This window comes from Paramisgurnus dabryanus, chromosome 16, assembly GCF_030506205.2.
Source record: "Paramisgurnus dabryanus chromosome 16, PD_genome_1.1, whole genome shotgun sequence".
NCBI lineage: Eukaryota > Metazoa > Chordata > Actinopteri > Cypriniformes > Cobitidae > Paramisgurnus > Paramisgurnus dabryanus.
The window spans coordinates 19426758-19452736 of NC_133352.1; the positions used below are offsets into that span (position 1 = coordinate 19426758).

The window sequence follows — 25979 nt, forward strand, 5'->3', positions numbered from 1 at the left end:
ACTTCATTAGGTTTAGACCTTATACATAGTTAAGTAAATATTACATCAGTTCAATATACGACCATGTCTGTGAAATCCAGACCAAAGTCTTTTAATCTAATTATGACATTTGGAGCATCAGAGTTTGATTTCACATTAATGTTAAACTTTGACCAAACCTTTCTTCGTGAGTATTAAAGAAATCAAGGTTTTATTTTAACAGAACGACTTTATGTAGAAACAGTAAATCACAAAAAAAGACTTCAGATGGGTTTTCATCAAACAGGTCACATATTAGAATGCATGCATGTAAATATATACATACTGTTTTTTGTTAGGTTTACAGCAATTTACTAAAATACACAGTTCCTGGACGCTAACTGTATATACATGCATGTTTTTGGGAAGATCCTCTTGATTGTAGATAGTTAAGAGAGCAGTTTTTCCCTGCTGCAGCGAGTTTTGCATGGATTTGCACAGCGTGTTTAAATAAGGCTGGATGCAAGCCTGCAAAACTCACTGTTATTCCACATAACAGGGCTGATCCATCAGCTGCAGCTCATAGTGTCAGGCAGAAGGTGACCGGCAATACTTTAAGTGCAAACACTGCAGTAGATTTACTTTACACTACCCGCACTGTGAGCACTTTGGTACTGCCAGGACAAACTATATAACTCGTAGGAAAAAGTCAATTCAAACCTGTTGGATTAACAACATGCGAATGCCAGTGCACAGCAGGGACTGCATGGAAAAAAAAACTTGAAGTACATTTTTGCTTCCAAATGCTAAAAACACAGCTACTCCTGCCGAAAGGAGCACCTGGTGCAGTAGATACTAGACTACTTCACTGACTACACAAGATGCACCTTAGCAGGAGGACTGGATATTACGGAGTTCATGTGGGATTAATTCTTCAGGAATCTTCAAGCACCTAGGATAAACAGAAAAAAATGATTAACTGTTAATCTTTATACCCTGTGAAATAGTTTAAACACCTCAATCAGTGAACCAGAATAAATATATAAATAAAAAAATGAATTAAAGTAACTAAGTAAACTTAGTAAATTAGCCATGTGCTTGGCGTTTAATAAATAAAGGTCAGCGTATGATCAGAGTCTGCTTGAACTGCATTGGTGGTCCTCGTTGGCGCGCTTTGCTCGTTTTTCATTTGGCTTTTCAAAATGGAGGATCATCATCTGAAGAGTAATTTGTAGGAAGCACTTAATTACTGTTGTGTAATTAACTAACGAACATACAACCAAAACATCAAACTAAAACGTAATTTTAAACGTACAAATAACGTAAAGTTGACGTTGTCTGTCTATTTATTCGAAATTCAAAACTTTTTCACGCGTTACATAACACAGTGAGGCGCAATACGATAAGTTTAAAACAAAAATAAGTCAACGACTGATAGGAAACATACTTTGTTTGTGAGGTCGAACTAGGCCTTGGGGTCGGGGCTCAATTTTCTGCTTGTGTGGCCCATGAACTTAAATTTGACAAATACGCAACAGGCTGACGTTTAATCGACGAGTGCCATTTGTTTATTAAATGTTAATTAACGCAAGCACAGCCACTAAATTTTTATATATGCGTTTACAAAAGAGTGGGGTTTTTCAACAGGAAATGAAGTCCTTGGCGACATTTAGGAACTGACAATAACAACAGGATCGTGCTTGTGTAAGTAAATGTCTGGCTCCACATTTGGTTTAATGACAGGCGACAATGTTTTGTTTAACCAGTTTGTACTAAAAGTTTAAAGAGACATGCACTGTAACAATATCACACCTGGGTGAAGCTTTAGATAGACTGGCCAGTGCAATGGAGAAGGGTGGAGGAACCACGTGAAAGTTGCCAAAAAAGTTGAATGATTTAGTTTGCGTACCTAAATAAAGCTATATTAACATACTGAACTGACGGAATGCATAAAGTTTTGAGCTTTTTACTTGCTGTTAAACTCTAACATGATTAAACACGAAGCAATATGAGTTTAAAACAGGAAATTTACAACATACTTAAGATTTATTTTACTCAGTACGTAAAGGGAAATTACAACTCGTCTGTAAATTACACAACGAAATTAATCTACACATAACTGAAACTTTAGGAGTAATTGTTTTATTTACAAAAAAATATTTACTTTAAAACAGATGTGATTATAACAACCTCGGGTTGTGTTTATTTATCTGACATATTTAAAAATATATATATATGATTGTTAAAAACGATTTCCACTTACATGTGATCAGTTAAGTCAAGCAAACACCTCCAAATTATATCTAAGCACCCACGAGTCCATTGATAGATCAATCTCCTCCAAGCAGCAGTCATGCAGTTTAACTTTACATTGTCTGTTAGCTCCTCAGCTGCTCCAAACACAAAGCCTGCCCCACCGATAAACATCGCAACAATCTCAACGTTTCCACAGTCATTTCTTGCCACAGCGTAAAGCCACGCGTGAACTCTGGCCACGACACCAAATAAGCTGTGGCTTTGGTCTGCATTAAAGGCCTTGGCGGATCTTAAATAAGCGCGTAACTTAGGAGCTGTTTAGACTCATCAGGTTGTAAGTTTACGAAAGAGGCGCGAACGTCTCGTCATGTGATGATGGGCCTCGCGAGCCACCTCCTCCCCACCCAACTCACTCAATCCCCCCGCTCTCATATATCCTGCCTTCTGATATAATGGGTCGGTTTGGGAGTGAGTGAGGTAGGGTTATACTTTACATAAATCGTTTTATCTATAAAAATTATTATGATTTACTAATACTTACTTTTTAGGTTGGCAGAAAATGTAAAAAAAAGCTTTTGGGACTGATAAAACGTTCCTAAAGCAAACTTGGTGCATTATTGTTTTAGAAAAGCAAACAAAAGTGGAAATAAACCAAATCATATTAATTCAAACACACACTTTTTAACATAATAGGCCACATACCTGACAACTGAAGTAATCTCTGGGAATGAAGTTCTCAGTATGGTACTGTGCAGATGTTTCATGTTAATCCATGCCTCCACTTGTGATAGTCAACAAAACGTTATGTCATGCATGTAATTGTAGAGCATCCCTTTTTTCTTGTTGGGGGCCGGGGTTAAGGAAAGTAAACACAAAATGCCTGCATGTTAGTAAAAACTCCCTGCTTATCAAAAATGCTTGGAAATCTGAAATCCAAACCTTAAAGACATTGCATAAAAGCTAAAAGTTTCCTATTTCGGTGTAAACACATTGTATATGTTTGACTGTCTTATGAATCCTGTGGTCAAAGTGAGACAGAAGGCTTCAGTGACCTCTGACCCTGGTTCACTCAACCCCCACTACTTCACAGTGTGTTGTATGTGAACTATTGTATTAGGCTTCAAACAGAATTTCCTTTAGCATTCCTGCGTCATTTTATACACAAGGTCATTGTGTGTGTTTATTGTCTTACTTTTTTAACACAATAAAAATACATATTTGAAACATTTAAAACACTTCTCAAAACCCACAATATAAATTCACAATTTTCTAAAGATTTTAAGTAAAAAAAAGTCGTATGACAAAACCCAACTCTATTAGATAGGTAGATTGCTAGAAGCATCTTTTTGAACTTTAACCTACTTTATTTCCCCCCAAGGCACAAAGTAATCTACATGTTCAAAAGTTAAAACCGGAAGAGGATAGTGTGTATATTAATGTCTATATTTATTATGCCAAAGTAGTTGCTTATAAATTAACAGAGTAAAGTGCCATATAATGTTTTAAGATAATTTTAAAATAAGTAAATGTACTTATTTTTGTCATTTTTGCCCATTGTTTCTTTGATACGACAAACAGAAGATGAAACACACAATGCATACAATTTGGTTAGGGATAAGTGTTTTAAGTTGATTTTGTACCTTGAACAAACACACAGGCCGTTTCTCATTTCGAAGTGTGCAGCCTCCGGAGGTCGCATTTTTATGCTGCATACGTCATCAAGACTGTCTTATTTCAGAATATTAACAATGATTAAGTTGACTATTATTCTAAATTAATCGTAAATTTTTGTAATATGCTTATGACTTGCGAATGTAATGTTCAGTTAACTTAAATAATCCTAGCTTGATGACGTATGCAGCCTGCATATGCGACCTCAGCAGGCTGCAGCTTTTATATTGAGAAACGGCCAGTGTTTTGAACATTGTTTGTTGTGTGTATAAAACGATATCTATACTGTAATTTACATGTTTGTTTAATAAAAATTTTCAAGTGGGGTAAGGTTAGTTAACAAAAAGGAAGACGTTGCTTGTTGGATTATTGCAAGCATGTACATATTGCATGACTCTACCACCAGAGGGCGCGTGGCGTTTCTCGCGCTTTTATTGAAAACCGGAAGTTGAACACATGCACTGTCGTCAACGACGCCAAGAGTGTTTTCGTAAGTACCTTCCGCGAATCCTACATGTATATCTACTTGCATGTATAAATAAACCCACACGTACATTGTACGGGGATTATTATCATAAAATATCAATATTAAAAGACAGCTCAGACCCCGTCGGTTTAGTGGTAACGTCGCTTTAAAACGGTATGCTGTGATCCAAGCCCTCTCTATTAGATTAACCAAAAACACGCATTTAAAACGGAAGCTCGTTTTATGGAAAACATGGAAATCTCAGAGGAAAATACTGAACAGGCGCCAATACCATTGAATTCCACAGAAGATCATCACTGGGTGGAGAAACTCTTCCCTCCTCATTTCACAATACAAAACCTGCTGGAGAACAAGACCAACACAAGTGAAAAACATTTCACAGGCACAGAAGAACCCCAGAGGGGCAATCGAAGGCAAATCTACTTAACTGCTTTGAAAGAGGTGCAGCACATTGAGAGGTTGCAAAAGAAAGAGGCCCTAGAAAAGAAAATTAGACACGAGCCATCTGTAAATAGACTGCACAGTGAGAAACCAACTACTGAAAACCTTCCTGACCAGAGTGAAAGAGAGGATGAAAAAGAGATGTGTATTTGGAAGGAGACAGACATCACTAAAATACGAACTGGTTTTGGAGAGATGACAAGGGACCGGTGTCGACTTATGCACAAGCTCAGCTATACAGAGGAACAGCTAAAAGCCGAACGTAAACAGAGGAGAAGGCTACAGGAGCTGGTGGAGGAGCTGGAGGAACAATTGAGCCTCTCAAGAAAAAAATCTGCACGGCAGTCCCTTACGATTAATGATCTGAAAACCGGGGGCCAAAAATTGAACATCCAGATGAACGTGCTTGCTATACAGGTCAGGGAAAAGGAAGAAGAGGTACATGGGTATAAGACAAATCTGAGGAAAGTAAAGAAAGACATGCACCAGATTGAGCAGGAGCGCTCCAGTCTTGCATTGGAATTGGGCAGAGTACAAGCTCAACAGAAGACTGAAAGAGACAAACTGGAAAAGGTGGCTCAGATCGAAAACGAAGCTGCTCTTCTGAAGCTTCAGAGAGAGCTGGAGCAGGTGAAGGCTGAACTGTGTGCCGAGAGGGACAGTCATACCCGGGGCCGTGCAGCACTCGACCTTTTACGCAGTCACTTTAATAGCCAATGATTGGTAGAGATACATAAATGTGTGTCTAGATCAGGGGGTTTCAAACTGGGGTTCAGGGACCCCCACAAGTTCCCAGAAAATTTTAAGAGAAAAAAGACAAAGCACAAATGGTAAAAGTCTACAATATAGCTAATTATTTTGAAAAGATTTAGTCTTTATAAAAATCACACTTACAATTGAAATAAATTTTTAAGGAAGGGGGCCCTCGCTGAAGGTTCATCATATGTTGGTGGTCCCTTCTATTATAAAGTTTGAAAACACCTGGTCTAGATCAAGAAAGGACATGACTGTAATTACACTGTACTTAATGTGTTTTTTGCAAACTAAGACATTTGTGACCTTGTCTGTGAAATGCAGGCTGTAGTCCCATGATCTAATTTGAGATAAGGATCATCCAAGTTTGATGTCACTTTAATTTCAATCTTTGACACGACCCTACTTAGTCAATATTAAAGATGTCAAAGTTAAACTAAATGTTCTTTATATTACACACAATGGATTTATGTAGAAAACCGTAATCACAAAAAAAGACTTAGGTTGGGTAGGGTCAAATTTTATACATTTTCCATTAAAAATTCATTAAAAAAAACATGTTTCAAGAGTCAAAGAGTGCCATTGCTTATTTTATTTTCAATATGCCGCCACACTTTAGCTAGCTTTTTTAAAATAAAACTATGTACATATATAATCCTCTCCCACAGTAGAAAATATAACAGGAAACTGAAAAGGAAATGAGCGAAAAAGGCAACAAATAAAATTTAACATAGCAAACATTGAGTCAAATGCTGAAGTTAATGTAAGGTGGATGTAATATTAACTTGCCAAAGATCTACTGTAACATTTTCAATCTCTTTATCTAAAATCACCTAAATGGAAAATCTGAAGGTACAAAGCATTTATTAACTTATCTAAGACAAACGCTGTCTGTAAAGCCCTTATTACATCTGGCCAAACACCCATTCTTGAAACAAAGGTAATATTTTGTTTTCAATAACTATACTTTTAGGGGGAAAAGGCAGATAAATACGTATATGCTATGGTTCAAGACAAAAGCAATGTGATTTAATACTCTGTGTTGTTAATAAAAGCAAAGTATGGCTGCTTGTCTGGTTTTCTTCCTCATACTTGCACCTCCAAAAACAATACAATATATCCACATGCAAAAGTCAAACCGCTTTCAAAAATTTGCTTTTGGTGATGAGCTGACATTCGTAATCCGTTTAAACTGTAAAGTAAAAATGTGGCTCATATAAATAAACAGTGAGTGCTCTTCTCACACCTGTGATGTTCTGTGTATCCATTAACTGCAAAACAGAAATAGTTTCCCTTGTAGGTCCTTTCCAGCATTTTAAAACCATGTTGTATTGCTTGCATAATTTAGACTACCACCCCACATACACAATAATATCATGAAACAGATGCCGAGTGAAAAATAAACAGCACTTAAAACCTATGAGGTATATGAGAAAGGACTTTGTGCAAACCGAAGTATGTAAAATATATATATAATTCAAATTAAGGTATAGAGACTAATGATTAAAATGAACATCAGTAGAATCATGTATTTCATCCAAAACCTCCAAGAGGTACTGAAATTGTAGGCATAAGATACAATGTGTGTTACCACAGTTTTGGCTCATTCAAGTTTGACAGTGCAAGACATGAAAATTGTTAAAACAGTCTTTCCTATTGCAACCATCTGTTAAAATTTTCATTGGCTTGTCTGAGCTGTCCATCAAACTGCAGCATAAGGGATGTCACGACATACCCAGTTCAAGCAGTTGACATCTTTTCAATATTACAGTGTGTGGGTATGGGTTATCATGTCTTGCACTGTAATTGTGTACCATTTGCTATCACTTATGTCTATGAACCGTGAATTCCTTCCATAGTTCATAGAAAAATATTTAAAATCTATTGTGTAAAATAGTCGTTTTATATATATATATATATCTTTAAGAGTTTAAATGAAACTAATCCTATAAGTGTTAACCCAAGCAAATACAGAATATTACTAGAAATCCAATGTTATAGATAAATAAAATTGTAATAGAAGACCCAAATTGACCAAGCTACTGTACTTAAATAAGGCAGCGAGTTGAGATGGAAATTGAGCGCAGAAAAATGACAACTAACTGCTATGGTATACTTTCAATCTCAATTAGTTTGACAGGTTAATGTATGTGTATACAGTTAATTTGGGTTTTTGTAATGAAAGATTGACCTATAAGTTACTGTTGTCTCCCACCATGTCGCATTTTTAATGCTTGTACAATTCGATTTTCTTTTATGAGTCTGAACTGGCAATAATGGCCTTCCTGGAGCAAATCTACAAGATTCAGTGCAAATATGCCAAGCCATACATGTACCAATACAATTGTTTTAACTTCATATCTTAAAAAAACGTTAAAAGGCCTTGAGGCGGCATTGGGTATATTTATCTTTTTGCCAAGATTCACCATTAAAAACGTGACCGAAGCTAAACTATTTTTATAAACGTTGCACTAACAACAGTATTAATATCTTTATAAAAAAAAAGAAGAAGAATTTGGCGATAAATGGAGTGCTTGGTTTCCACTTACTTCTCTCACATCAAAAGCCTGCCTGCCCCCAAGTAAAGAGAAAGACAAGAGTTTGCACATACAGACAAAAACATTTCTCTACCTGTTTTAGATTTCTGGATACAAATAGATTTAGTCCTATGCGATGCCTTTCTTTCTTTAACTTATTTTGTTTAAATTCCCACGTATACAAACCACATCACTAGCCAGGCTCCCTGGTTTTTATTCCCGCTTTCTTTTATGACTCTTCTGCAGGTACAGGCCTTTTGAGGTCCCGAATCTGCTTAATGAGATAGTTCTTCTCATCGCAAAACTGCTCGTCCTCAGAACGGTCTGTCTGAAAGTGGCTTAGGAACTCCACAAGCTTGGACTGGTTCTTGAGTAGGATGTCCATCACAGGCTGCGTCTTATTTGGGTTAGCCACAAACACCTTAGAGGATACAAAAAAAAAAAAACCTAAATCGACATCCATGTGGGCTAACTTAAATAAACCATAGCAACTGAACCATTCAATCAATATAACCATACATTCAATAAGTGTAAATAGTAGTAGTAGGACAGGGAACCACTCGGCTAGAACGTACATTTATGCATTTGACAGATGCTTTTATACAAAGTGATTTAAAGCTACACATGCTATACAAGCTATGCTAGCTTAAAATGTATTACATTACAAGATATGCATTGATGCCAAACACAAAGACCACATACATACCTTAAAGACATGAAAAGCTTCAAACTGGATGTTGCGGCTGTTGTCTCTCAACATGTTCATCATCAGTTTCAGATTCTCAGCTCGACTGATGTATTTGGTCATGACTGTGAAGTTGTGTCTGTCCAGCAACAGTTCTCCCAAGAGCTAGATATCATTCAAAAGTCAGTAAAACACACTTAAGGCACATTGAAAAAAACTATGTTGTAAGAATGAAGTCGAACCACCTATCATATGCCTTCTTTTATTAAACTAATTGCAAAAGAGTTGACGAAGTATTTAGTGGAAAACAAAGTATGTGGCTATTCAAGTTACAAACAAAGTAACTGCATTTTAAGCGGATGACTTCAATGAAATGTCTATTATGTGTACATCCTAATGGCTGAATTGCTGCCTTAAGGGTTTAAATACCATTCATTTTTAATGATCACAAAGAACGTTACATATCGCAAAAGCGGTGGCATGTCCTTACCTTTAAAGACTGACGCTTTGTGACGTAATTTTCAGAATGCAGAAGCTTCTCATACTCTGTGAACACCTAAAAACATAAGATGATAATTGAGGAACGCCACCTCAGACAAAAATGACATAATGATGATATCAACCAAATGCGCATGGCGCGTATTATATGTTTATCAAATACTTTCACTTAAAATCTGCTAAATTCTAGCATCAGCTCGTTCAGAAATACAGCTTAAGAGTCTCAAGAAAACATGTCAGAGGCACTTTGAGGGTTTTGCATCTGAGCTCTTCAATTATAATCCACTAATTTGAATGAATAAGCAGTGTTTCAAGAGTGCTTATATTTAGCATTGGGCTGTTTCACTCCATATCAATCTTGCCTGTGTTCTCAGCAAGAGTATACAGCAGTGCAAGGTAAAGAGAGACTTGAAGTATTAGTGTATAGAGAACTGTTGCAGAAAAGCAATGTTACACTATTCATGTAAGTGTACTGAATGTGGCTTTGTGCTACAGCTGAATCATAGCCATGCTGTACAACAGCTCATTCTGTCTGTAGAGTGGAACCACTATAGAAGCACTTATACATGAAATATAAGCAAAAGTGATGAGTAACTCACTCTGTCATAATTCGTCTCCAGAAAATCTGCACACATGATCTTGTGTCTTGTCAGTAGGTCCTAAAAACACAGTCATAAAGTAAATTTACATTGAACAGTAGGCGTCCCAGGAAGCAATAGCCACCTGTTCACCATCTAGGTTAACTAAAGACCTAATATACTCCAGCTATGATTAACCCACTTATAGCCAAAACAAGCAAGATATTCCATCATGTAAGTCAACAGTGATTACAAGATGTTTGGTTTAATTTATTAATAAATTTCATTTTATTTTTCCTTGCCTAAACATTTGAACGGCTATTTAACAAAAAAATACTTGCTGGGTTATTAATGCCTTTATATAATTAAAACAACTATTTAAGGGGGTGTGCACATCAAAGCTTTTAAACGTGGCTGAAAACGCCATGCGACCGCCGACTGAAAACTTTCTTCAGCTGATCGCTACGGTTGCTGTGACACTTCTGCTTCGTTTATCAGTCGTTGTACGATGCGTCAGTTGGTTGTTGTGATGTTTATCCCGCCCCCCTCCACTGTGATTGGACATCTGTGTGAGAACTGACATTGACGAGTTGAGCTTTTCACCCAAAGTTGAATATTTTTCAACTCTCAGCGCGGATAAACCACATAGCGCCAGCTTTCAGTGCGGAAAAAAAACATACCCCTGGTGTAAAAGCTTTGGTGTGCACGCCCCTTAATAGTCATATCACATGAAAAAGTGAAAATTATTTTATTTTTATGCATACTTGTGTCATTTCAAACCTGTAAAACTTTCACTTCCTATAAACTCGAGCTGCAAGATACATACACTGTAAAAGAAATCCGTAAAAATTCCAGCTGGGTTGCCGGTAACTTACCGTAGATTTAAATTTATGTTTTTTACTGGCAACATTTTGTTCAAAGTTAAATGAACATTAAACATTTACAAGTCTTTGTCTTTACAGAGTAAAACTAAAAAAACAGCATCAAGCAAAACATTCTGGGAAACAAAATCTGAAGCAAAAAACAGAAAAAGGTTGATGATGATTTCTGGTTCCCAGAATGCTTTGTATGAGGCTGTTATTATATAGTTTTATTCTGTAAAGATAAAGACTTGTTAATATTTAAAATGTATTTAACTTTGAACAAACTCTTGCCAGTAAATAACAAATGTAAATCTACGGTAAATTACCGGCAACCCAGCTGCAATAACATTGTAATTTCTACGGATTTTTTTACAGTGTAGGAATTATCATAACGTATCGTGCAAATCGCATATTGCAATAACTAAATAAATTACAGTTTTTCCATTTCAATTTCATTGCGACTTTAAATACTTCCAAAATGTATGCATAGAGTTGATGCAGGTAGCAGAGACTGATAAGACGAAGATTTTATTTTCCCAGAAAGAATGTGAAACGTGTGTCATATATTAAATATATTTTGTTATTATTCAAATAGATTTTACATTACTTAATGCATTATTATGCAGTATTGCATATTGTGTATCGCATCATGCAGCAAATGTACGCATATCGCATTTCCCATCAATATCGTGCAGCCCTACTATGAACATTTTGAAGAAAGGTGATGGTGCTCTTTTTCTTCACATGCAATAAAAGTGAACGTGGTTGTCAGCAAAGGGTTGCCTTTGACTTTTTCATTGTCCGTCATTTTGAAGGACACGGACGTAAAAACTTTATATTTTAATGATATCATTAATAGCTTCGTTTTCGTTCAAATATTCATTTTTAATTATAAACATAGAAGATGAGCATAAGTTAAAATTTGTTTTTATTTGTACAAAATCTATTAGCCTATTACATCAAAGTACTGCGAGAGAGTTGAGACCAGTGCTTTACTAATCGCTCTTTCACAAAACTTTTACATACATAGATCAGTCTGCGCAGCGCTGCATTAAGTAAAATATGCTCTTGCAATCAACTGAACAGGGCTGGGAATTTCATTTACAAATTGTAAGTGTAGTCTGTCAAAATGACAGATGACTTTCAGATTTTTCCGTCACTGTTAAAAAATAATGGAAAATTTTCTGTTAATGTGAACTCTGGTTGTCAGTCTCTAAGAATCTGCTTAACATCACATTTTGTGTTCCACAGAAGAAAGTTATACAGGTTTGGAGCAACATGAATTTTCAAACAAAATGTATGATGCACTGCTCAAATGACACACCTTAAAGGACGCAAAAGCATCGGAGGCAATATCAAAGGTAGACAGCTCCACATAGCGAAAGAAGCAATAAAATTCTTCTGAGAACAGAATAGTTCGGGCCAGAGGTTCATGACGCAGACACTCCCTCAGCATCATGCCACAGTTAAGAGCCACTTCTGGGGTTTCATAGCTAAGAGAACATAGATATATACACATAAACTACATAACACGACACGACAGTGTCAATAAATACGTCACTTAATACGTATCTGCTTTTAAAGCTGAACAAGACCATTGGCAGCTTAACCACTTGGACAGGAAATAACAATGTACAACCACAATCTAGCAAAACATCAATTGGAAAAGCCTGTGTAATCAATAGCTTCTGAAAAGTGTTGATCCATTGCTATGCCCTGGGGTTTGGAAACTTACCCTTTCAACAGCATGAAGAGGATCTGCGAGTGGGAAGAGATGTACTCTACAGTTGGGGTGCGAGCACCAATCTGGCGTCGTACTATGTTGCTAAACAAATGAACCACATCCTTCTTTCCCTTTGATGAACAACGCATTATGAAAATCAAACAACAAATGAGAGTTAAGGGCACGAAGCAATAAATCTTACATTATGTAATTGGCAGCGTTGCGGAAGTATTTGAAATCCAAACAAACATTTCAATTCAACAAAAAATACCTCAAAATCAATCCTTTGCAGATTGGCTATGAGGGAAATGAGGAGGTTGGTGTTATACAGCTCTTGAGCAAGCTGAGCCACTGCTTCAGTCTGAGGCTCCTTGTCTCCGGTGCCACACAGCACCTCTTTCAATGACGCTAGGTTTTTTGATACTTCCTCTGCAACCTACAGAAGAAACAGTCAGGTTTTCTGAATCGAAGTGAAACTGATGAAATCCACAGCTGGCTGAGACAAGAGTATAGTTAAACACGCAACATAAATGATTAACCTTTTCACATTTTTTGCTTTCAGAGGGTTCCAACTTTTCCAAGTATGCCACATGCTCCTTTAGACTCTTCACTATCTCTGCAGGGCTCTTCTGGGACTTCCCAAATGGGAATGGCATGATGTTTAGATGGGGTATGTATTGGATGTTGAATGACGACAGAAATGTTTCACCTTTAATGAAACAATGAAAATGATTGGTGTTCAATATTGTGTGCAATGATGTGTGCTACCACAGAAGTGTATTGCTTAATTTAGCTTAAAAAAAATTCCATAGCAAGGTTGTATCTTATAAGTTATATTAATACTTAGCTTAAAAGCGTTATACACCTCAGCTCATTACTTGCATTTAATACTTTGTTTATTATTATCATCTAATAATCTAATAACTAAAGCTTAGGGGAAAACCCAAAGTCGCCTGGCTGTAGCGGTGAATGAAAAACATTAAAGTCCAGTGGTTCTCAAACTTTTGGCCCCAAACCAAAAGAACATTCATGACATAAAACAATCTCAAACTGAATCTCGAATTGAACAAACATATTAAATGATACAATGTAGTGCTGTTGGTTGGTAGCAATTTTTTATGAGGTTTAATTAAACAGAATTTATGATAAATTTATGTATTTATAATATGTCATAAAACTGGGGCCCCTCTTGCATCATCTTGACCCCCCTCAAACACACACACACACACAGTTTGAGAACCACTGGTTTAGTCAAACTAAACCCAAGCAATGACAATGATAATGTAATCTGAAACTTACATTTCATTAATAAAATGACATGGAACATAAATACTACTTAATTATAAAAGAGAGAGAGAAAAAAAAGTGTTTCCTGGGTCCCCGGGGTTCCTGTTGGTGGGTCCCAGATTAAAAGTTGTTCGGAAATCTTAAAACTCCTGTCAAACAGGCTATTCATAACTTTTTTTGGTCTATTATACGCTTAACACCAAATAAATACAGATAGTTTACCAGATGTGTAAGCATAATAGATGTGAAACATGTTAAGGTACTATAAAAAAAACCTTACATGAGCAACTGAGCAGTTTGTTCAATTTGAAGAACAGCTAAGTACCAGGTGAGCTAAGCTAACCTCCACCCAAGACTTATCGATCAACACTTCTCAGGAACTCAACAACATTACTCAATACTCATCATAGTCTTTGTTACGTGTAATATGTCATGCTGTACCAGCTTACAATGAACCCATTAAACAAAACAGCACAAAATCCTAAACTTTTCTAATCCTTCAGCTGGCTGGACATTTAGCTATTTAGCTCGCTGGCTAACTGACTTCTGTCTGGCATGATCATCATGGCCAAACAAGCCAGATACAATAAGTCATAAACCAGGAAACTAACTGCTTAGATTACTTATCGTCAACTTATTCTGCCCGTGTAATAGACCGTATTGTTTTTTGTCATATGGCTTCCCCCGTGTATAGTTTCTATTCGGCACGCAGTTAGGGCTGAACCTTTTAACTTTTCAATGACATTTTTGACAGTTGATCCAGTTGCGTGTAGTGTGCAATTGCATCGCGAACAGGAAACATAATCAAAACAATTTTATAAAAAAAACCATAAAACAACTACTTAAATTGTGTATTAACATGTGCTGTAAAGTTAGATCGTGAAATGACAGGCAACATGTCAGCCCAAGTGGATGTGTGTTAGCTGGAGGTGGAGGAAAGGCAGAGATACTCACCGCATATACCAGACTCAAACGTCCACTTTACAATCCACGATGGTTCAAAGAAAATATAGAAAATACTCGACCTATAGGCAGCTAAAAACAAAAAATATCAACTCAGTTTAAACTATGACGAACATGATATATTTAACGGCCTTAAAAATATAAATTTGTTGCGTTATTAACTGCGATTCATTTGGAAAGAGCTGCCTGCTTGCACACTACAAGCCTCTGCCGCTTTACTTTATCAGGGAAGTTGAGAAGAGTTTTTGCCACGCCCACTTTTTTAATTGACGCAAGCTCTTGGCCAATCAGATCTCGAGGCAGAGGCGCACACCCTGTACAAACATAGAGCTAAAGATGTTTATAAAGTTTAAATTGTTTAAAGCTAAAGATGAATTGAGGGAACAAAACTAGGAAAGAAAGACATTCCCTTTAATTACAAATGTTGGACGGTTTACATTTGTATCATTTATATACCCAAAACTTTGATAAATGAATATGCCTGTACATGTTTATTATGCAAATGCATTTATAATTCCAAATCCAGCAACTAAATAATTTGATTTACTATAGTTAACTATACTATAGTAAAACGGCCAAAGATTAAGATTTGAAACAAAACAAAATCATCAATAATTTATTTATACGAACGTAAATATGCGTTAACCAATCTGTGTTTCGAATTTCGGAACATAAAGATTGTTTCTGAACAAAAGTTGAAATATGTTACTAAATACAGTTCATCCGCATTTGCTCATCTAGGCCTGTTCCTCAAGCTAACTTGACCACAGTAAGGGGCGTGCGCTTCAGTCTCTGACAAACATGCTTTTTGCAGTGCGTGACGCCACTCGAACGTCTCGCAATGGTGAGAGGCTGAGCGTGCGCGCTCTCAGTACACGGAGAGAGGAAGAGCACGCGCTCCCAGCCAGTCTAAATCTATCACCCCATTCAACACAGCAGCGGTAAGAACTTCTAATGTCACATTGACTCTGTAGTTTAAAGTTTGGGAGTTAGAAAAGGAATGGGGTGATTGGGAAAAAATTGTCCGGGATAGCTTCGTCTTTTTTGGTGCGATAGGTAAATCCATTTCGTGTGGCGGGTCTCTACACGTGAAGCGGAAAAATAATAGCGCATCGTAAACCCTATTGTAAACACAAATCAACATTATTCTTAAAAATAATCCCAGAAGTTCAAATTTAGATTTTAAGATCACATCTGTGCTCAATTGTATTATTGTAACTACCGTTTGATCTGGGCCTTAACGGGGTTCACTTAATAGAATACAATTTTTAAATGAATTGGGGGGCATCATATTTGGGAAAGTCTTATAATAGTTATTATTAAGTAGAAAGTGAAAGAGGTCTGGCCAAACAAATCCTTTGTTACAGGCCTGTACATCCTACTCGTCTTAATGTCTGAACGCAATCTTAGGTATGCTTAAATGTTCCTTGAACATTTTAGAGGGGTTTCATTGAGTCTTGTGAGCAGGTTGTATCAGCTGTTCTGTTGGATAGAGTGTGTCGCGCGCCGTGTGTTGCGTTGCTGTTTGTGTTGTAGCGCGAGAGCAGTTTCACAGCTATCATGGCAGCGGCGCTGCTGTATCGCGGGAACGCGGTCAAAAACAACGTGGCTCAAAACAACGTTATCGATCTTAATACGCCATATTGTATATTAATGATCATTATTTATATATGTTTGGGATTTTTTTGTTCTGTATAAAAATGACGGAGGAGCCATCTCTAGTAGAATGTGTTTTGCCAACTCGGTCAGAGCTGTGCATTGCAGTGTTTCCAACACGCCACCCATCTACTTTTCATACACTAATTTGTTTTTTTGGCAAAAATGACTATGTAATTTAGTTACCAAAAACTTATGCATTTAGTTTTGTATGACGTATTTATACACTAGTCAACATTTGAAGTGGATCAAAACCTTTCCTAAAAGTTGTCTTAAAACTAATACCCAGTACCCGTTCTTGTCTTAGAACAACTTTGATGAATGTTTTTGATCCACTTCAAATGTTGACTACTATACATAACTCTGGAGTTTTGTTGTTTGAGAATTTTCCCGCCGTTTAAAGTCATGAATTCCTAGAGTCCAATTTATTTTGCAGTCCTTAACAAAGATACATTTCTTTAAATATTTAATTACATTTTATACATTTATGTCTACTGTTTAAAGGGCTCAGTTAAGCAACAGAGTTGTTTTTGTACATCCTCCTTAAAGATGAACATAAGATTCTGAGTTATAAAAGATTAACAATAGTAAAAAGTTATTGTGTTCATAAAGTGTTCATTTGCTGTAGATGCGTATGCATTAGTAATTGAGAACACACCTATATCTTTTATAAATAATGTCACTCTTTTGCTTTTTGAATGAATGACTGTCAAGCTGGTCACATATTTACTTTTTAGAAAGGTTTGACATGCACCACAAACATCAGTTCAATTGCACCAATTCATATTACTGTCATGTTGGTTGATCCTTTTATGCAGTGCCTTTAAAGAGCACCTATTTTCCGATTCATGATTTTACATGTCCTTTGGTGTGTACGTGTGTGTTAGTACATGTTAACGATATGCAAAAGGTACAAATCATAAAGTAAACAATGACGTGAGTTATCGTTTCCAACTTAAATCTCTTTTCATGGACTACAACAAACACACAATTTGTAGGCAACAGTTATCATAATTCCCAAAAAATATCATAATTCTGCACACTTCTGACTCACAACGTTTAAATAGTCTTATATTTTCATATTTAAAGAATTTACTGCTGACTAAACCATGACTCGAACACGAGTTTTGAGCAGTTTAGAGTAGTGCATGTTGGTTGTTTCTACAATCACAAATGCAGACATGATTTTAATGTTTTAATTATCCTTACCTTACTAATCTGTTACTGTCATTTTATTGGCATATTTATTTTAAATTAACATTTTTATTCTTCTGCGAAACGATATAGTACTACGTGACTAACATTCAAAGGAATGTACTTAGAAGACAATTAATAACATCTACATTTGAATATATATACATATATATAAGTTATATATTTTATTTATTTACAAGTATTAAATTGCACATTTCCATTAATATATATCTGGCTATTGAATAAGTCTGACCATTTGCACTTTGCACAGATGCATAAAATGATCGTAATATCTTATTGAGATCCTCTGCTTCAGACTTGTCTGTCTCCATTTCTTTTTTTTTAGCCAGTCTTTGAGAAGTTTTATTGCCCATTCTGTACTTTTTTGTGTGTTGGCTTCATAGCTGTCATCCTCTTTGTCAAGTTCAGTCTCAGTTTTTACCGTACATGTTAAAATGAATGTCTAAATTTTCCATTTTTAATTGTGGTTGTCCAGTGTTTGTCACAAGATGGCGCCAAACGGTAATCTTTGTTGGCGCGGAGGGATTTTAAACATACAAGTAGTACCGGCTAAGCGCTATTACTTTGGAGCGGTTATTATTTGAAAAGAACGAAGCTGCAAATGTCTCAACTGACAAATCAGAATCAAGCATTCCAGAGAGCCGTGTAATAAGCTGTGATAAAATACCCCTGTAACCCCATGCTTCAGACCGCATTACATAGCTTAAGTAATACTGCCCCACTGTTGCTACGTACTGCAGAGGAAAATTATTGTCAAAATGTCGGATTTTGTTGTAAATTTAGATTTATTGGGTGGGCTTAGCGTGGATGAGTGGTGGAAAGAGATAGGGATAGGATAGAGAAAGAAGACACATTGAAATTAACGAAGGAGAGAGATTGAGGGCATTAAAGTTTAGAAATGAAATTAGTACTCATAAACAGACTATGTTAACTTCTGAATATAAACACCACAGTCTTAAATCATATTTTTCATTGTGTCTTTGCTGCATCTGTGTTGCTTGGGAACTGCACTCTGTTGCAGCCACACTTGATTCTGAGGAACTACTTTGTTCGGTGGAAGAGTAATATTTGTACTAATATAATTACAAGTCACGCAGGCCTAACAACGCCCCTTAACTGTTATAAAATGCAATGTAACCCACTGCTTTGTGGGGCTTATTTTTTATTAACTCCTGTCAGTATTGCATTGGGAGCCAATCTTACAAATACAGTAAGGAGCATCACATTTCCTGCTGAGGTATTAAGGCCAATCACAATGTTCTGGTTAGCTGTGCAATCGGATGACACTGCGCTTTTAAGAAAGATGAGCTTTGTACAAATCAATGCATTTCAGGGAGGCAGGGAATAAAGCAACAATAATGTACGGTATGTGGAAAATGTGTTTTTTGACCGTAAACCACGCAAACACTTTGTATTTTACCAAATACAATAAATAATTTAGTTTTTAGCAATGTAATAGGGGCTTTTTAAAGCTCTGTGACTTAAACAAAATAATTGTTTGGTAATTTTATAAAGCATATCTAAAATAAACTGTACATACAGAAATATAATCTAGTAAAACATAGGCTTAATCATGCATTGGCAAAACATCAACCAGATCTAACAGATTACAAATAATGAGTTAAAGTTAGCCTTGTTTGACCTTTTCGACCTTTGTCAAACAAACCGGTACCAACGTCAATATTTTTGTTTTCCCATCAAGAAATGGGTCTAGCCTAGTTAGGATTATGACAAAATATTGAGCCAAAAGACTAACATGTTTTGAATTGAAGTCATAGCGGAAAATTATCTACAAATTGATTATCAATTAAAACTGTATTGCCATGAAAACATATTTTTGACAAATTTTGATTTGCACAGAATGAAAATAAAAACATTTTATAATAGTTCATGGGAACATGAGAGAAAAATCAACAAATATTCAAAACAAAGTTTATACTTGCATTACAAATACTTACATAATATGTTGAATATTAGAATTGTGATTTTAATATTTTTACTATGTTAAGACAGTAACAGAAATTACTCATTTAAATTACTTTGATAACAAAAGCAGATAATTAGTAAGTTGTAATCTCTTTAAATAAATTGCTAAGCACGCTTGTGTATTGTTGCTGTATATGCTTACCTACACCTAAAGGGTTGTCTTTGTGGATCTGAGATGCAATATTATCCCTTTTCTCCCTGTACATTGCAATCTTTTTTTTTTGCTTTAGGACAGATTCAGGAAAACAGGTCATGTCCGGACAGAGAAAAGGAGCTTCAGCACGTCTTCGAAAATGTGCCTTCTGTAGAACCAACCGAGACAAGGAGTGTGGACAGTTACTGGTATCAGAAAACCACAGGGTGGCAGCCCATCACAAATGCTTGGTAAATGAGCTTATCCACCTACTTTATTTCATTTTGTTAAAAATGGGTAGACATAGCTCTTTTTTCATATTACTGAATACAACTACAGTCATAACCTTGAATGCAACAAACACTGTTCTCAGGTTAAATTAACATTGTGCATAATCTAATGTAATGTGACAGTTATTTTACTTGTATATCTGACTAAATTTTGTACATTTTACCTTCTTTATACTCAGCTTTTCTCCTCAGCATTGGTGACATCACACTCAGAAAACGAAAACATTGGAGGCTTTTCGATTGAAGATGTAAAGAAGGAGATAAAGAGAGGAAATAAACTGGTAAGAATCCAAACTAACTAGCCTAGTTAAACTCAGGGGTTCAGTTGGGCTAAATGTAGAGAATCAAAATAGCAGCAGGTACTGCAAAACAAGTTTCCTGTTTACCTGGTCATTTCCTGTTCAGATGTGCTCTTCCTGTCACCGGCCCGGGGCAACGATTGGGTGTGATGTGAAGACGTGTCGGCGAACGTATCACTATTACTGCGCTCTTTGGGACAAGGCTCAGACCAAGGAAAATCCCTCTCAAGGAATCTACCTGTGGGCATTATAATGTTTTATATTATTTTATCATTTTAGTTGTATGATTATTACATTTATTTTGTTTATTTATTCACTTTTTGTTTTGCTATTTAGTGTATATTGTCGGAAACACAGAGACGCCTCACAAGACGCTAGTGATGGTAATGGTTTTTCTCTTTCTCTATTTGGAAGAAACGCATAAAGAAATTACTTTGTTTATTGGTGGCAATTTATCTAAGAAATATTTGCATTTATTATTAATTTGTTATTGTGCTTCCCAGAGGAACAGACAGTTGCAGCCAATGACTCAGATTCGTCTCCCCCAAGGAGCAGAGGCAGGGGGCGTTTTGAGAAAAGCAGAATCAGAGGTGTATCGCGTGGACAATCGGATGATACGCGGTCCACCTCATCACAAGGCAATGATGACACAGAGAGCTCCTCACATGTAAGCCACTGCATATATATATATATATGGGACCAGAGATTGTGCTATGACTAGTTGAATAGTCACTATTGACTGACTGGATTATACAATTTCTGTTATTCTGTGTTATCTGTATCTAAAGTATTGCTTTTTAAATTGTTCCCTCACAAAATATCTAATAGTTATCTGAGCTAATAAATGATAACCCATGGACTAGGCTTGCAATGTTTTGTTTTAGTGTATTTTTTGTGTGGGGGGGGGGTAAAACAATTCTCCCATTCTCTTCACTCATAATACATATTAGATGCAATATTTTAGATACCCTTTAGTATTTGATTAGATTTATGATTTTGAGTAAGGAATATTTGGTAAATTACTTTTTGTTTCATTCTGAAATTGCACTGGGTGATAAAAACGAATCAAATCGAAATGCATACTGCAGAAACTTGCAGAGATTATTACAATACATGCATAATATACAATACTCCTTATACACAACACCGATTGTGCAAAATATTTACACAGTGTATGCAAGGTAAACACAATAACTATTGATAAAATAGTGGTGTGGTTGTGTGTGTTACAGCGGGACCGATCTCCTCTTAGAGGCAGTCCTAGTGATTCAGGCCTTCGCTGTGGTTTCTGTCATGCTGGTGATGAAGAGAATGAACTGCGGGGTGTGCTTCACTCTGACAGTGCTAAGAAGGTTGCTGCTCATTACAAATGCATGGTGAGGCTTCCTAAAAATCTAAATATGTGGGTTATTTTTGAACAATTCTTAAAACTTTGTTCAAAAAATTAATCATAATGTGTAGTGTTTGTGTTGGTTGATTTGAAATGAATTATTTTTGTATTTGATTTAGGTTAAAAAAAAATGTCTGTTTTAGCTTGTTCCAATACGGTTTTCAACTTTTACAGCTTTTCTCTTCGGGAACCGTCCAGCTAACCACCACCTCACGTGCCGAATTTGGGAACTTTGACATTAAAACGGTTATCCAAGAAATAAAGCGAGGAAAAAGAATGGTGAGATTTTTCTGGTTATGTGGTCGATGACATGTATTTTCGTAGATTAAGATTCCTTCAATAAGTATTTTAAAACTAAGTTACTTTAATTTCAGAAATGCACTCTGTGTGCCCAGCTTGGAGCAACCATCGGATGTGAGATAAAAGCTTGTGTGAAGACCTATCATTATCACTGTGGCCTACAAGACAAGGCCAAATACATTGAGAATATGGCCAGAGGCATTTACAAGTAAGATCTGCCTGTTAATTGTTATGTTAGTACTAATCACATTTTAATGATCTGGCACTATAATCGTAGGCAAAATAAGAATTATGAGACCTGCGTCAAACAGTTCTTGCATTCTCATACTTAAAAAAAAAAGATAAAAGGTTTCTTGTTTAAAGGGACACTCCACTTTTTTGGGAAATATGCTAATTTTCCAGCTCCCCTAGAGTTAAACGTTTGATTCTTACAGTTTTGAAATCCATTCAGCTGATCTCTGCGTCTGGCGCTAGCACTTTTAGCATAGCTTAGCACAATCCATTGAATCTGATTAGACCATTAGCATTGCACTAAAAAATAACCAAAGAGTCTCGATATTTTTCCTATTTAAAACTTGACTCTTCTGTAGTTACATCATGCACTAAGACCGACAGAAACTTAAAAGTTGCGATTTTCTAAGCAGATATGCCTATGAACTATACTCTCAAACTGATGTAATAACCAAGGACTTTGCGGATGTAATATTACTACGCCTGCTGCAGCCATATTACGCAGCAGCCGAAAATAGTCCACTTGGTTACTTTCAAAAGCAGGGGACTATTTTCGAGCAGTGCGTAATATTACTATGCCTGCTGCAGCCATGTTGCATCAGCAAAGTCCTTGATTATTACGCCAGAATGTGAGTATAATCCTATCCATATCTGCCTAGAAAATCGCAACTTTTAATTTTCTGTCGGTCTTTGTACACAATGTAACTACAGAAAAGTCAAGTTTTAAATAAGAAAAATATTGAATCTCTTTGGTTATTTTTTCCCCAATGCTAATGGTCTAATCAGATTCAATGGATTGTGGTAAGCTATGCTAAAAGCGCTAGGATTATACCCGGAGATCAGCTGAATGGATTCCAAAACAGAAAGAATCAAATGTTTAACTCTAGGGGAGCTGGAAAATGAGCATATTTTTTAAAAAAATGGAGTGTCCCTTTAAGAATTTGTAGTAAATCTAATGTTTTTTTTTTTTTTTTTTTGTTTTTTTTTGCTAGACTGTACTGTAAGAATCACAGCGGGAATGAGGAAAGGGATGAGGAAGATGAGGAGCGGGAGAATCGCAGCAGAGAGAGAGCTGCTATTGACAACAGAGCAGATCCTCCGCTGCAGGTCAACGGCAGCTAGGTGGGATTCTGCTTATGTATTATTATATTCAGTCCTTCCGGGAAAAACAAGTTTTTTTGTGATTGTTGCGGGCAAAAATCCTTGATCTTGTGGCACGTTTTCTTAAAAAATGGGGTGAAATATGTGGGATATTTATGCAATTTTATGCTATGAAATTGCGGAAACTTGCAAAAATTGCGGGAACTTGCAAAAGGGGGGATTATGAAATCATGCAAGCCACACATATTTTGCGCACGGAAATCTGCAATTTGTGCTGCGAAAGTGCAGCGAATTGGAATAAGTGCGCCCCCCTGCATAAATATGTGGGCGATTTTGCGTTGAATCATGCGATCGCATAATCGCATTTTTCTGGAGGGACTGTATATTGTATTATATCTGTTTATGTATATATCAAACTGGATTTCAATATAACATATAAATTGGTGTTCAGTGTAATAATAAATTGATTCATTCAGAGTGTCTTTCGAGAAGGGTCTCGACATTGCGTCAGAGGCTGACGCTATGGGAGGTCCTCCCCTCTTCCCATTTTCTGAAGCTTTTTATAGAACAACGCCAGTGTACTTACGACATATAGAGGCGTGGCTAACGGTGCTATGTAACGTTTGTCTGAAGGCATATCCTCAGATTCCGAGATATCCGAGGTTATGAAAGTAACAAAGACATTTTGTATATATTAATGTGTACTTACTAGCAAAACTTAATCAGAGTATAACAACTATACAAATGTGGTATGTTTGACCAGGGTACAATTCAAGAAAATGTGGAATATTTCAGTTACCTGTGATTATATTAGTTCCTGTGTGTTTTTCAGATGGTGCATGAAGACAGAAGACACAATAACATGGGGACAAAAGACATATTTTTGTATAACGCTTAATTAGAACCTAGGGGGCAGCTCAGTCACAACTCTTGACAATTTCTGTTTTACTCTCTTTGACAGTATTTCATGGACATTGTGAATGATTGTAAGTTCAATATCAGATGACATTGATATGTTACTGCAGTGTAAGTCATAACATAGCTGGATAGGTTTTATTTAAACATATGATATAATAACACTTACAAACACATGACTGAATTGATGGAACAGTTTCGTCTATTTGTGCTTGCACCCCTAGTTTTCTCTTTGGCAGACTATTCTCTCACAGGACCCACAAAGAAGAGACTCTTTTTGACCTTAATATATTGTGTCTCCTCGAAGACATGAACTTTACAAAGCCTTTCAAAAGTAATTCTCTTTCATGGAACTGTCTTTACCTCTTTTTTCCCTCTTGCAACATGTATTATATTTTATTACTGTATTATACTCATAATATTGGATATGTGGTTTTCTTTATAGTACGAGTCAGAATTAAAGAATATTGGCTAGCATGCACTTTTCTTTACCCAGTCTCACACGGTGGTCATTCTTTCTTCTTTTCTTTTCCTCATATAACTAGAATGAGACACTAGCACAGGTCCACATGTCTCTTACTACACACTGTATGGTTTAAACTTGTAATTGCCCATATGTTTGCAATTTTTCAAAATAAGAGTCCTTCTGTAGAGCATCAAATCATCAAGATTAACATTTATAAAATGCTAAAGCATAAGTTAATTTAAATTTAAATATTAAACATTTAACCTGATATGAACTGAAAATTTGTTTCAAACTTTTAATAGGAAGACAGCAACAAGATTTTTTAAAAGAGCCTTAAGGCCCAGTCGAGCCTTATAGGGTTAGTTCACCCAAAAATGATAATTCTGTTATAATTTATTCAGCCTCATGTTTTTACAACCTGTTCAAATTTCAGAGCTTTTTGTAAATTAATCATAAGCCCCATCCACTTCCATAGTATTCTTGTTTCCTACTATGGAAATCAATGGGGCTCACAAAATATCTTCCTTCGTGTTCATCAGAACAAAGAAATTTATACAGGTTTGTAATAACATAAGAGTGGTTAAATGATGACAACAAAATTATATTTTTTGGGTGAACTATTCCTTAAAGCCCAAAGTATACTAATTTTGTTTAATGCTCGTTTCCACAATGCTCGTTTCGTACTATACGCGCACAGCTAGATTTTTTAAACCCCATGTCGCAACGTGTATGCACTGAAACGCCTGCATACTCGTACGAGTCAAACTATGCTTTGCAAGGCTATGTTATGAGTGTGACTGTGCGCGTATGTTCGCGTACATGTAAAAACTGAGGGGCAACCTTCTGATCTCTCTGATGAAACTAATACGGAAGTGATTTAAACTGCAATTCATCAACTGGCCGCTAGAGGCTGGCTTCAAAAGGGAGTCAATCTCCATAGACCTCCATGTTAAAATGGCCAACTTTACAGTAGAAAATAATATATTTACAGCCTGGTCCAAAAAGTGTTTTTGGTCTGTATAGCTAATTTTGCCCTTCATGACAACTGTGAGGGGGGGTGATTTTTTTTTTGTAACTCATCTGTTTAAATTCTATTAAGCCTTAAACTTCTGAATAATTAAGGGCGTGGCCACTTGAGTGACAGTTAAACAGCCACTGCTGTTACTAGAATCGAGCTAGGTGGGCGTGGTTTCAGCAACCAGTCACCTCAGCTTCACCCACTTCCTGCCGTTTTACCCATTTTCGGATATCTGCGAGTGACGCACGGCCAAGATTGTGGCGGCAGGCACTTTAAGCT

The 25979-nt window shown here is 36.3% G+C and overlaps 3 protein-coding genes across 3 annotated transcripts; 2 read left to right on the forward strand and 1 right to left on the reverse strand.

The window, feature by feature from the left end:
• The first annotated feature begins 4603 nt into the window (after positions 1–4603).
• ccdc160 (coiled-coil domain containing 160) lies at positions 4604–5533 on the forward strand. Its single transcript, XM_065275334.2, has one exon. It carries the CDS (start codon positions 4604–4606, stop codon positions 5531–5533), a length of 930 nt encoding a protein of 309 aa, XP_065131406.2.
• Positions 5534–6143: 610 nt separating this feature from the next.
• cab39l1 (calcium binding protein 39, like 1) lies at positions 6144–14923 on the reverse strand. Its single transcript, XM_065271836.2, has 9 exons — positions 14692–14923; positions 12990–13159; positions 12722–12886; positions 12463–12581; positions 12052–12220; positions 9886–9945; positions 9279–9344; positions 8810–8953; positions 6144–8524 (listed from the first exon to the last, which is right to left on the reverse strand). The coding sequence occupies exons 2-9, from the start codon at positions 13104–13106 to the stop codon at positions 8333–8335; spliced, it is 1032 nt and encodes a 343-aa protein (XP_065127908.1). The 5' UTR covers positions 13107–13159; positions 14692–14923; the 3' UTR covers positions 6144–8332.
• Positions 14924–15510: 587 nt separating this feature from the next.
• On the forward strand, positions 15511–24707 carry phf6 (PHD finger protein 6). The gene is made up of 11 exons (XM_065271837.2): positions 15511–15641; positions 19788–19941; positions 20160–20261; positions 20386–20519; positions 20616–20662; positions 20783–20946; positions 21512–21655; positions 21844–21948; positions 22044–22177; positions 23193–23322; positions 24134–24707. The coding sequence occupies exons 2-10, from the start codon at positions 19810–19812 to the stop codon at positions 23320–23322; spliced, it is 1092 nt and encodes a 363-aa protein (XP_065127909.2). The 5' UTR covers positions 15511–15641; positions 19788–19809; the 3' UTR covers positions 24134–24707.
• The last annotated feature ends 1272 nt before the right edge of the window (positions 24708–25979 follow it).